At 39.4% G+C, this 13,992-nt stretch overlaps 1 protein-coding gene and 2 pseudogenes across 1 annotated transcript; 1 reads left to right on the forward strand and 2 right to left on the reverse strand.

Moving 5' to 3' along the window:
- Positions 1-907: 907 nt before the first annotated feature.
- LOC139965862 (U2 spliceosomal RNA) lies at positions 908-1,002 on the forward strand (annotated as a pseudogene).
- Positions 1,003-2,902: 1,900 nt separating this feature from the next.
- Positions 2,903-2,997, reverse strand: LOC139965861 (U2 spliceosomal RNA; annotated as a pseudogene).
- A 6,800-nt stretch (positions 2,998-9,797) lies between these two features.
- On the reverse strand, positions 9,798-13,579 carry LOC139961381 (uncharacterized). Its single transcript, XM_071960530.1, has 4 exons — positions 13,139-13,579; positions 12,261-12,448; positions 11,528-11,617; positions 9,798-10,462 (listed from the first exon to the last, which is right to left on the reverse strand). The coding sequence occupies exons 1-4, from the start codon at positions 13,334-13,336 to the stop codon at positions 10,369-10,371; spliced, it is 570 nt and encodes a 189-aa protein (XP_071816631.1). The 5' UTR covers positions 13,337-13,579; the 3' UTR covers positions 9,798-10,368.
- Between the last annotated feature and the right edge of the window lie 413 nt (positions 13,580-13,992).

The following is a 13,992-nucleotide window of genomic DNA, read 5'->3' on the forward strand; positions in this document are numbered from 1 at the left end:
ACTCCTTTTATGCTCGCGTGCTCATCACATGAACCACATCATGCGTTTTTGTTTTGTTGCTAATTCTAATATGAGCACATGCTCAATTGCTCATCTAAACGACTCTTTTTTGCTCATGGTGTGCTCTTTTGCTCTTTGAGTCACTCATTTTGTACTCGCGTGCTCATCACATGAACCACATCACGCGTTTTTGTTTTGTTGCTAATTCTAATATGAGCACATGCTCAATTGCTCATCTAAACGACTCTTTTTTGCTCACGGTGTGCTCTTCGAGTCACTCATTTTGTGCTCATATTTAAAAAATGATATAATCCACGGTAAAGGTTCCAGTGAAAATAATATCGTATAAATCCACGGAACTTGCTTCGAAGGTCCGACAAAGGGAAGAGAGAAAGTATCCCGGTAAATGAATCCGATTGGTCTATGTGTATCAAGTTTTATGTCGTGTACGTGGCACAGGCAAAAGATCCTCAGGTACGGGACCAATCAAGCCTGCTCGTGCAATGTATCAGCCAAAAACGCATCGACTTGGTTACTTTTCAGCCATGACGCACTTTTCCCGATCAAAATTTGGCACAAAGTGAGATTGTCCTACCTAACCACTGTTTGTATACCCCCAATACTTTATCAAGTTCTAATGGAGCACCTTCCTCCCCGAAGACTATTTGACCTTCTGCCCCCTTTACCCCTCTTCGAAAACGATCGATCGGGACCATTGTCTGCCACCAGCCTAAGATTCCAACACACACAATGAGGCATTATCGATACTTGGGTGAGACTTGGCATGTATAATGTGCACATATACGCAGTGTATATAGTGTATTTGTATAACACTGTGTGAGCTATAGGCACAACGTATGAGACCATCGTAACCCATGTTTGGATCATCCTTATTTTGGATAACTGGCTCGCTTCTCGGCCTTTTGGCTAAGATCATATGTAGTATCTGTTCTTTTCGGGAATGGTGATGCACACCTGACGATGATCACACGGTCACAGTCCCGATGCAAGGGGACTGGGGTTAGAAGCGGATCAGTCGTTCAGTAGTTTGGTTTTCGTGCCCAGGTTCTTTCCTGAGCGACTTTACCGCCTCTTTACACATGCGCAGTACTCACTCGTACGATGTACTTATGCAACTGATGATGTCATCCCTAAAATTGATCTAGGACTTGCAACTTTGTTTTATTTTCCCTTAAATATATAAAACTATCTATGCACCGTTTGACGCTATTGTACGTAAAAACATTTGTACCGCTGGCTATATGTTACACAGTGTAAAAACATCAACGAATGTGAATAGTACACGTATTGAACAAACGGATAAGTCAATAGTGACTTTAGTGACAATAACAATAGCGACTCGTCCGTTAGGTAGGATATCGATGTTTGAGGCAAACAATTACTAGCCCCTAAGATGATCGTCCGTTTGCTATATTCGCGCTGTTTATAAGACACGTTACGGTTAAGAATTTCGCGATCGGAAACAAAGTTGCAAGTCCTAGATCAATTTTAGGGATGACATCATCAGTTGCATAAGTACATCGTACGAGTGAGTACTGCGCATGTGTAAAGAGGCGGTGCTTACATCATTTGGCGGTATTTTTGAAACTAGCCATTACCTATACTTACACTGTGGCGTACACACTAAACGCTATTAACATTTGGAACCCTATATAAGACGATGTCTCTGTGGTGATTACGTCATTTGAGCAATAGCCTCGAAGATGGCTAGCACGAGCATATTGTGTCTTTTATTGTCAACGTTTTGAAACACCAACGCAAATTGTAAATCACCCGGTGGCCTGCATTTGTATTCCACCGTTGGGTATTTGCGGTATGTGGACTCAAGAGGAGGAGGAGCCTGAAGGAGCAGAGGATAACGGGAAAAGAATACAATGTCTTCATAGAGACACTGGCAGAAATTTTCCCGGAAACTCACCATGGTAGATGAGGACATTAAGGAGGAAGAAGAAACCATCGAAGACCTTGTCAGACTTAAGCTGATCAGTACTTTTTTTTTTTTAAACTTTTTAACCGACTCTACAAAGGGTTATCAAATATTCCAGAAAGAGCAGACTCAACACTCTCCTTAAACATGCATTGTGTCGTCTCATTTATTTCTAACGTATGTATAGGCTTAACTATAGTGGTAGGCCATTTAGGCATTGGTGTATGTATGTATGTATGTATATGTGATCTTCCCGCAAGCAGGAACTCGCGAAAGAAGCCATGGAGGCTTATAGACTCGCAAGCTGACCGAAGCCAATCTTTAAAATTTAAGAGGTTGGTTAATTTAATACATTTAGGCTAGTTCAGTTATATATTCTGCTATCATGTAAAGGCTCCGATACTTTACAACATAGGCCTGTATATATATATATATATATATTTACCCAAATACATAGATCTTTATATAGTCTAAGTTATTTTAAACTTAGGACCGTATAAAAATACCATATCCAAATGTACGATGTGTGTATATCATCAAGCACAATCTTTATTGTACACAAAAAGGTGTTTTTGAGGTCCATTTTACCATACGACTCAAGTAAAATGTAAATTTATTGTAGACCTAACGGTGATCTTAGTTCCATTTTACCATCGTTATTTAGGCATCAAAAAAAGTATGCTCGCCCTATCGTAGTACTGAGAAAACTCTAGGAAAGAAAAATCTCGTTAGTGTTGACTTTTCCGGGGAATAGCAAGTTACAGACAAACTAATGTTTCACGGGGAAACGAGTGAAAACCAAAACTTTGCGGTTAGAAAAGAAAACTTATCTGGCTAATAAGAGCCAGTTATCCAAAATACTTTTTAAGAAAAAGTCGCTCAGGAAAGAACCTGGGCACGAAAACCAAACTACTGAACGACTGATCCGCTTCTAACCCCAGTCCCCTTGCATCGGGACTGTGACCGTGTGATCATCGTCAGGTGTGCATCACCATTCCCGAAAAGAACAGATACTACATATGATCTTAGCCAAAAGGCCGAGAAGCGAGCCAGTTATCCAAAATAAGGATGATCCAAACATGGGTTACGATGGTCTCATACGTTGTGCCTATAGCTCACACAGTGTTATACAAATACACTATATACACTGCGTATATGTGCACATTATACATGCCAAGTCTCACCCAAGTATCGATAATGCCTCATTGTGTGTGTTGGAATCTTAGGCTGGTGGCAGACAATGGTCCCGATCGATCGTTTTCGAAGAGGGGTAAAGGGGGCAGAAGGTCAAATAGTCTTCGGGGAGGAAGGTGCTCCATTAGAACTTGATAAAGTATTGGGGGTATACAAACAGTGGTTAGGTAGGACAATCTCACTTTGTGCCAAATTTTGATCGGGAAAAGTGCGTCATGGCTGAAAAGTAACCAAGTCGATGCGTTTTTGGCTGATACATTGCACGAGCAGGCTTGATTGGTCCCGTACCTGAGGATCTTTTGCCTGTGCCACGTACACGACATAAAACTTGATACACATAGACCAATCGGATTCATTTACCGGGATACTTTCTCTCTTCCCTTTGTCGGACCTTCGAAGCAAGTTCCGTGGATTTATACGATATTATTTTCACTGGAACCTTTACCGTGGATTATATCATTTTTTAAATATGAGCACAAAATGAGTGACTCGAAGAGCACACCGTGAGCAAAAAAGAGTCGTTTAGATGAGCAATTGAGCATGTGCTCATATTAGAATTAGCAACAAAACAAAAACGCGTGATGTGGTTCATGTGATGAGCACGCGAGTACAAAATGAGTGACTCAAAGAGCAAAAGAGCACACCATGAGCAAAAAAGAGTCGTTTAGATGAGCAATTGAGCATGTGCTCATATTAGAATTAGCAACAAAACAAAAACGCATGATGTGGTTCATGTGATGAGCACGCGAGCATAAAAGGAGTGACTCAAAGAGCAAAAGAGCACATCGTGAGCAAAAGAGAGTCGTTTAGATGAGCAATTGAGCATGTGCTCATATTGATATATTCAAAAAGTATATCATTCACATTTTTGTTTAATAGCTCTCATTGCGTCGAATGACACAAAAGAGTACACACCCTCAAGATGAGATTTCGTTGTAAAATATGCAATAAAGGATTTAACCGTCAGTTCAATCTTCGTCGACACGAATACATCATTCACCCTAGTAATCAAAAGGCGGCGATGGTAACTAAAAGCGAGGATGACAGTGTGAATGGTAATAGAGATCGTTATGTGAATACGCGTCGTGTCGGCGTGAAATGCAAACATCGTGAAAGTGATTCGACCGATGACCGCAGTGAAGAGGACGATGACCTGGTGGATACTGAGGGAAGTAATGAACAAAATAGTTCGGATGAGCCGATTGAAACATCAGACGGTACTGGCAGTAGTAGCAGTGATGATAATGGTGGTGACGATCACGATGACGGGGATGGTGAACGCACGTATGATGCTGTGGAGACTTGGATGCACTTGCTCGAACTCAATAAGGAAATGTCTAAGATATTACAACATGGACTGAAGAACAAATACGAAAGTGATGAGGAGGAGGACGATGACAACGATGTGTAAGTTGTCAGAGAGACGTGGGTGACTATACGATCGATCTGAAGAAAGAAATAACAACCGTGGACAACGTATGGCGGATATCGTTGGAAGGTTTACCGATGACGTTCACCGTAATGACCAAGATGTATATTATTTTATCAATCCATATCTTTAACGATTGATCATTTCAATGTTCACTATTTCATGTGCTTAACAAGTTGTTGTTCTAAACATAATCATGCATGATTTTATGTGTTTATTTATTTTAAATGAAGTGTTTTCTTAAATTGACATACATTTTATGAAATGTGTTTAGCGATGCATCTTTTATCTGTTTTAATTTTATTATTTACAAAGTGACGTTTCATGAACTGTTCGGTGCAAACGTTTTTTAGTATCAGATCAAGTGAAACTTTTAGGTAAATCTATTTTGACTTTAACGAGTTTAGAAAAGTGTCGTGCTGATGTTGGATACCTTTCAATATTCAATACAGTGTTTTTCTCATATGTAGCTCTAGTGTGTTTGTATATAATTGTGTACTAAATTTTTTGGAAAATCGTCCCCCGCTACATTACTGTACCGGACAAAATATATCCTAAAGGAAAGGTTAAGACCCCAAAGGAGAACATTGAGTTTCATTGTGTACTGAGCGCGAAAATAGCTAACGGACGATGATCTTAGGGGTTAGTAATTGTTTGCCTCAAACAGAAATCAATATCCTACCTAACGGACGAGTCGCTATTGTTATTGTCACTAAAGCCACTATTGACTTATCCTTTTGTTCAATATATTTTCTTGTTTGATGTGAAGAAATGATGCACTCGAATAAAAAGCAAAACTGTACAACACATCGCTTTTGTTCTCATTTTCCAGAAATGCCCTAGTTCGGGTCCCCACTGTCCATTTTGCCCTAGTTCCGGTCCCCAATGTCCATTTTGCCCTAGTTCGGGTCCCCCTTGTCGATTATGCCCCGGTTGGGGTCCCCACTGTCCATTTTGCCCCGGTCTGGGTCCCCAATGTCCATTTTGCCCTAGTTCCGGTCCCCAATGTCCATTTTGCCCTAGTTTCGGTCCCCAATGTCCATTTTGCCCCGGTCTGGGTCCCCACTGTCCATTTTGCCCTAGTTCCGGTCACCGATTATGCCCCGGTTGCGGTCCCCCTTGTCGATTATGCCCCGGTGTGGGTCTATACACTACTTTCGTCCATAGGTACGATTTTTGTACATCACGAAATTACATGATATATCAGATTTTAGTTCAACAAAAAGTACTCTAGTTTTGACTTTCAGAAACGTCTCACGAAACCCATGGGATGGACTCACGCACCCCCTGGGGGTTCATGCACCCCAGTTAGGGAACCTCTGCCGGTCGTCCGCAGGGAGGGGCAAGGGTAGGGGGCGTAATTGAAAAAAAGTTAAACATTTGACATTTCAATGATTTCACCCACCCAACAAGATCTCAAAATAACCGATGTGTTAATGCAACTTGAAACTCCCGGGAAGTGTCTTTTCCAACGATCTAGGACTATTTTTTGGCCAAAAAAAAATCGTGGTACGCTCCGCAACAACTGATGGTGGCGCTCCGCTTAGATAATATCAAGTAGTGTGTTATACCTACTTGGCCTACTGATCCCCCCCCCCCCCCTTGTGAAAATTTCCGCGGCCGCCCTTGCTTCAACCTCCTAATATGGGCCCCCTTTGGTCCAGGAGCCGGGGGACCCCAGGCTCATCGTTACGCCACTGGTGTGTGTATGTGTGTTAATTTCTATGTTTTCATTTTCGTAATCTTTTATAGTTTTTCGTATAATGTTGGATAATTTTTTTTCGTTTCGTAATTTCGAAAAGCACCCCCAACCCACCCCCGCTAATCGCAGTGTCACGCATATGTTGTAATACTGTCGAAAATAAATGTTTAAGTATGATGGCGCTCGTCCGGAAGGAACCCATTCGGTTTTGCATTCCTGTCAAATGGTAAATAGTGTTATGAAGACCTAAACTAGTATATCAGCTCTACTGTGATAACCAGAAATACCTTTCAGTTGTGCTGTCATGTCTCCTTTCTTTAGCATTCCATACTTCATTGCTGTTTTAGAAGAGTTATTTGTTACAAAATATATATATATATTCTTTGTGCATACAAAATTGTAACATCAGCATTTCATCTCCCACCTAGAGGCATTGCGTACCATGTAGGTCAGGTTTCCCTCCATATTTTCCCCTAAACTACCTGGGGAATGAATACCTCTGACCTTCCCTCATTAGGCCAGCTCCAACCGCCCCCCCCCTAAATTCAGCTATTTCTAGGTTGTCACTAACCAGTGCACCCATGCCCCCGCCCACACTCCTCTGCACACAAACACACCTAGAGTGCCATGTATCTCAATTTGATGCACCTCACCCACATCATGCCACTATTTCACATCTGCTGAAATATAGTTACAAGCAGTGGCGTAGGAAGGTACTTTTGAGTGGGGGGGGCTGAAGACTGATGGCCGGCCTGGGGGAGGGGTCTAAGGGGAGGGGGTGTCCCCCTCCCCTTTGGAATTTTTTGCATTTCCAGGTAGCCTCAGATGCAATTTGGTGCAATATAGCACACTTCAACACCCACTCCATTTTGTAAACTTAATTTTGTATTTTCACCAGGCCTTAGATGCAATTTGGTGCTCCAAATGAGATTTTTTTTCTCATTTGGAAATGAAAAAGGGGTTTTCTGACTTGCGAAGCGGGGGGGCGGAATGATACTTCCGCCCCTCCACATTTTTCACTGGGGGGGCTGGCGCCCCCCCCAGCCCCCCCGGTTCCTACGCCCTTGGTTACAAGTAGGATTCCTCGATTATTTTCTAATGATATAAATTGAAATACTTGTGTTAATTTGAAACATTCAAACCATAAGTAATGTTTCAATGTGATTGTGTGTATTATTTAAGTGATTCCTGTTTTGCATTAAACTATAACAAAATTATTATCAACAAAGTGCCACACGTTAAAAGGAAAAAAGACAACCTTACATCTGTTTTTTTTTACATCTATATTTATATTGCTGCTAATAACACTTTCATTTCACACATACAAGTTGAGCTGTACTTTTTAAAGATAGCTCCAGTCACACTTACATATAAATATGATGTAGAACAAATATATACTATATATGATAACTATGCCAACAGATATTTTTTTAAATATTTTATCTTTTCATAATAAAAAAGAAGACAAAAAGAGAAAGAAATAATGCAAGGCACAAATAGTATTCCCCTTTCTTCACAAGGACGGAGATAATGGCAACCTTCAAATGGCTTCATTTCACGAGATTACAGAATATTTGTAGAATCCCAACTTAATTTTCATTTGTAATTAATTTTCATCTCAACTTAATTTGTAGAATCCCAACTCATAAAAGAGACACCAGACAAGATCAGCACCCCCCCCCCCTTTCCAAAAAAGACGTTTAACGTATTCTGTAAATTATCCAAGAGGCATTTTCCTCAGCCAATAGACTTAGAGATTTGACTTTCTGGAATGTTGAATGAGCACTGCTTATGACCTTTGTCCATTTCTGTGTTCTAATAAACACAATGCCCAATTGTTATTTATTAAAATAGCAAACACATAATACAACCAGATTCTGATACAGAATTCCCCCATCCCCCCCCCCCCCCCCCCCCATAAAAAGCCTTTCGTGGACTGTGATGTTTAACAAAAAAATTGCTTGATATGAATTTTTTTAAATATAAAGTAATAACAATTATAATCGGCATTAAAAGTTCTTTTTCTATATTTTTTATCATGAGGCACTACAGTGTGACTACTGACTATACATCATAATGACACAAATTTAAAGCTTTCAGGGAATAACTTAAAAGAAATGCAGAATATATATCACGCAGTCATACAATAAAATATGCAAATTCTAAACCAAATAAATTAAAATTGAATACAAAGTTTTTAAATACAATCCAACACTGTTCACATATAAAATAGTAAAATATGACATAAAAGATTGAAAGTGTCATTCATATATCAATCTTTTTTTGTTCTTAAAACTTATCTTCACAAAAGTTCACATAAGAAAGGTCAAAAGCCTGTTCGTCTTTCTAAACTATTGCATATCAGTGGGCACAGCATTTTTCTTGCTGAGAATGCCAACGGTGATGAAAGCCTAAACTGTGGGACACAAAAAAAAAATCTGACAATTTGAGATTTGGGAAAATTTTCTTGGGGTTTGTTTTCGAAATTAAAAGCTAGTGAGTACCAGCAGGGACATAGCCAGAAGTGTGAAAGGGAAGGGGGGGGGAGCAGGGAGCAGAATTTTAATAGGGGCACTTCTAACAAAAGGAGCATTATTACACTTAACAGAGGGCCACGATGTACAAAGAACATTTTTGCCCAACATTGCCTCCCAGGTTGCAGGAAATAAACAATAAAAAGAGTATTGTCTTACGTAGTAGAAGACGAACTAAATTTTACTTTTTGAGGAACTCAAAGTACCAGTGAGGAAATGGTCTTTTTCATTACCGATGTCAACAGTGATGTTGGTCTTAGCTGGTACAGTAATATTTTTAAAATTTTTTTGTTCATTCATGTAGAGTTAATACCTTGTTACATTTCTAGGCTATTGCATATCGTTGGGCACATCAATACCGCAGCCAATAGTAAAGATGGCATAAAGTGCAGCACATAAAACAAAACCCTATAATCCTTTGAGAAAATTTGAATTTTTGTCTTGGTTCATGCAGGGCATCAAGGGGTACAATGTCAAATTTGATTTTGTAATTTAAAGGCATCAGACATTGTTGAGAAGCTTTCAAAATGACAATATATTGTATTGTCTATAGTTACTTTTATTGAACGGCCCAGAGGTCCTTTCCCAAAGAACGGGGGAATCAGTACCTTTCGTGTGATCAACATACTTCCTGATCTGAACAAAATGCTACAGGAAAAAAAAAAAAAAACTTTCTAAACACTGCTTATACAGTTTTCTATCTGAACTCTCACAAATATTCAAACATAAATGGCTACCACCACAAATTCTAGCCTCAAAAATTCATACAAATATTTGCATTTTCATATAACCAAAACATGAAAGACATTCTAGAAAGACTGGCAATGTTGTTGCAGCAGATATAAAATCTAAAAAACTAAACACGTACTGTATTGTCTGACTATTTCAGTGCGTTTGTTATAGGGAAGATCAGTGAAATACTGTGCATGTGCGATTGAGTTAATGTGTATTGTGTACATACATAGAACAGCTTTCCATGATATGTGAGTCCTGGGTTAATGTGTATCGTGTACATACATAGTACAGCTTTCCATGATATGTGAGTCTGGGTTAATGTGTATTGTGTACATACATAGTACAGCTTTCCATGATATGTGAGTCTGGGTTAATGTGTATTGTGTACATACATAGTACAGCTTTCTTAACTCCAGTTCTACTTCTAATGTGTTAAGTGACAGAGGAATGACCCTTTAACTTGATCCAAGATATATTATTTCAGTGGCATCACAAGAAACTCTAAACAGGTAGGCTAAGATGGGAGGAGGGGAAAGGGGTGGGGGAAGGGAAGGAGGGTCGGAAGAGTGCACGCCAAACGGAACAAAAACCAATTTCTGGCGCATGTAAAAAACATTCAGCATACACTGAACATTTGAATAGGGGAGTAAAATGTGGTTTGTTAACTGCATCAGGGACAAGTTTAGATACTGTTCATGACACCCCCCCCCATCCCCTGTCTGTTGCATATAGGATATTATTATTAGACACTATTGCACACTTAAGCTGTCAGACATGACAGTACAGCAGCTCTCTTTGGCAACCAAGTCTCATCTTCTTAGTCCTGTCAGCAATCTCCTCTAGCACACATCTTGCTCAGAGCATCTTGCGCTTCAGCTACTCCTTCACCGGCTGCATATCTCAGCAGATCTCTGGCATGACTAAATGAAAAAGAAGAAGCAGACCTTCTTGTAACGAATAAATTAAAGCAAGGATATATATGGCAATAACAACAATATACAATACTTAACAAATATTTCTATAAACAACAAAAACAATATTTAACAATACTTATATAGCAACAATAATCATTTTGAACAACAAAAGCAACATAGGCTTAAGAAAATTTAATTGGAAAAAGGAGCAAAAATTATTGTGACAGATACCAAATTAATTTTCAACGACATGGAAACTTTCCTTATAGTTTTTGTAGATTTGCTGTCTGGGAAAAATGAAGTGTTTAGATTTTGCATAGCAATTCTGAGATTTGTGACATTGTCTTGGTGCTGATATACTAAGTTCATATTCAGAGATGTTCGATTGAAACACAACCAGCTGCTACAAGTTCTTTGGGTGAAGGAAGGATGTGGATGGGTGCAGATGGATGTACCACAATTTTTCTGTTCTTTTGTGAAGGAATCAAACCCTGGATCTTTGTGCCACGAACCAAAGTCCGTACCACTCGACCACAGTGATTCTACTGGTGTGTTAAAGCGTATAAATTGGCCTAGAATAACTGTCATTAAGGGCGTATTGCCCAAGTGTTATGACTGTACAGAGTGCACCTCTGGTGCTTTGATTCTGACAATTTTACACAGAATAACCACTCTTTATAGGCAAGCCAAGCTGTAAAAAAGAATTGAATGTGTAGCAAGTGGTATTACAGATATATAGTAAATCAATAAAGAATAACACACCAGAAAAATTCCACTTTATACGCTTTAACACACCAGTAGAATCACTGTGGTGGAGTGGTACGGAATTCGGTTTGTGACACAAAATCCGGGGTTCGATTCCTACCTTCGCCTGATGAGTCCCAAAAGGACAAAACCAGTTGTGAAGTGGAATTTTTCTGGTGTGTTATTCTTTATTGATTTACTATACATATCTGTCATACCACTTGCTACACATTCAATTCTTAGCTGAAAAGCTGAAAAGAACAGTACTGATTCCTTTAACTGTAAATATCAGAACAGGCTGGGAGGAATATTACTGCAAATACTTACTCTTTATCTCTGACAGTTGTCTGGTAACCATGGAGATGACCCACAGCTAGATTATGCGAGGCATGGGCATGACCTTTATCAGCAGCATAGCTACAAAATTAGAAGGAATTTTTAGGTCAACTGAAAAGAACTCCAAAACAAACCAGGACAAAACAAATAAAAAATCAATATATCAATCATTGAATGCTTGTTTTCTATTTTGAAGTCACTCGTAATGGATAAAACTCTATGATAGTTAAAACTGTATGATGTCAGAAACTGTAAGCCTGAGCTGTCAAAACAACAGGAAAATTAATTGTGCAGATAATATATTTTTGTGTAAAAGTAAGAGGTTAGAGGGCGTGACGTTTCGATCCTAGCAGGATCTTCTTCAAAGGCTAAATGACAACTAACAGTAACAGAAGGGACAAAAACACGCCCAGAATACAGATAGGTTAATGAGAATGGTGAACACAAAGAGATAGATGTAAGGGGATTAGTAGACAAGGGATGGAGAGAAGAAAGAAAGAAACCAACAGGGGAAGAGGAGAGGTAGGAGATCAACTGTAGAGGGACCAAGAGAGGATTAAGGGAAGGGGGTAGGGAGTAAACTAGAGAAGAACAAAGACAGAAAAGTGTGGAGAAAAATTATTATAATATATTTTTGTCACCAGTTATCTTAAACATACTTAACTTTACGTACTGCGGATGAGTTCTACAACTGTGCAGGTAAGACATGACGTTAACAACTCACCTAAACCATTTCATTGCAGTCTTGGTATCTCTATCGACTCCTTTGCCAAAGAGATAGCGCTGTCCAACCATATGCATTGCGTGTGCTTGGCCCATCACAGCATAAAAGTGAGTTACTCTGAAGTGGAGATCGTCCATATAATTGTACGAGTAGTAAATGAAAGCTACCACTGCAATAACAGCACAGACCTGGAGAGCAGAGAGAAGACAGTATATATACCAAATATATGAAATAGTCATCATTCATGATTGCCACCATTTGCCTACTTTATATATAAATCTCTCTGATGTCCATGATGAGGATTAGCCCATTAGCCATAGGTTGTATTTGACAGCTCTTGTGACCTCAACTTTAATGAAACTTTATCTCTCCTGTAAACCAGACTGAGATCGGCGAGTTTGGAAGTGTTGATTTGTTCACACCTTGCCATGTCTGCCAAGGTTGAACTGCCCATGGATCATTTTGCCAGAACTACTTGTAAGAGATTGCTATTGTTTGATACTACCGTATAAATTACCCATACAACATGTACAGTGCATAGACTCATCTTCATTATAGCTATTAATCTGCTGCAGGTTTAATTTACACATATTTTTCAGAGATGAGGGAGGTTCTAGATACTCTAGTCTAAGTTTCGGTAAAATTTCATTAAATGGAGTTCTGTTCACAGTTGAAATCATAAGAAAAGAATGAAGAAATGTTCTAACTTACATAGACTAAGCCTAATTTTAGGCAAATTTCAAACACTAACGATAGGCCCTACCACAAAACGTGAGGTTAATTACTGACCAAATGTTACTACTATGAACAACATACAAATTTTAATTTAGTCTCACTTAGCACAACGTAATACAAGCTATTGAATTAGTTCCGCGAACCTCTAAAAACTTGGTCAGATTTGTATCTGGTTTCTTTTTTCTAGCCAGGTAAACCTTTCCTTGGAATGGTAACGCTGGATCTTCCTCTGGACCAGATTCATCTGTCCATGCAACTTTCTCTTCCTCTTCCTCATCAGCTAGTTCCTCAATTGATGACTTTCTATAACGGAGACCATCACTTTGATCGAAGGTAGCCATCTTGTCGTCAATGAAAACAATCGATCGCAATTTCTACGTCATCCGCCGCCGGAGGAAAACAAATAACTACCGTACATAGAACGTCACTGTATTGAATAATTTGCGTTGGGAATTCGATGTGATCACGTGAGCTGCAAAATCTCCCAGCAATGCGAAAAGGATAATTCTGTCCCTGGTAAAACAATAAGTAACCTGCTTTAATGGCTCCAATTATTGCACGCTGTAGCTAGGAAAGTTTTGTGATTACGTAATCAAACTGCCACGGTGGAATAGCGCTATATAAATATTAATTGTTATGTTATGTTATGTTACGGTCGTAAATCGACCTCAGGCCTCATCGACCATCAGGCCAAATCGACCTCAGGATATTAGCCTGCATAGCTTCATAACACCATTAGGCTCTTTGGGTAAACACCTAGTGGAAATATGTTCATGTGTACAGTGATAATACAGCATTCACACATAAACCCTCGTACAAGATAAAGTATGTTGCAGACTTGGTAAAAAGAGGTCGTTTTACGACCAAGGCAGGTCGATTACGTAATCTCAAGAAACTTTTCCGTGATAGCGTGCCCAGCAGACCTTTAAAGGGTGTGAAGACTCGCGCAAAAAGAAACGTCTAATGCCGGTAATCTGACCTAGTTTCGAATGAGGTG

This window comes from Apostichopus japonicus, chromosome 3 (assembly GCF_037975245.1).
Source record: "Apostichopus japonicus isolate 1M-3 chromosome 3, ASM3797524v1, whole genome shotgun sequence".
Lineage (NCBI taxonomy): Eukaryota > Metazoa > Echinodermata > Holothuroidea > Aspidochirotida > Stichopodidae > Apostichopus > Apostichopus japonicus.

Excerpts from the sequence above, each read along its gene's own strand:
- LOC139961381 (XM_071960530.1), bottom strand. The coding sequence starts at position 13,336 with ATGGCTACCTTCGATCAAAGTGATGGTCTCCGTTATAGAAAGTCATCA. Across the intron at positions 11,618-12,260 it reads ACTGCAATGAAATGGTTTAG|CTATGCTGCTGATAAAGGTC; the intron begins GTGAGTTGTTAA and ends CTAATTTTGTAG. Across the intron at positions 10,463-11,527 it reads ACAACTGTCAGAGATAAAGA|TCATGCCAGAGATCTGCTGA; the intron begins GTAAGTATTTGC and ends TTTTTCATTTAG.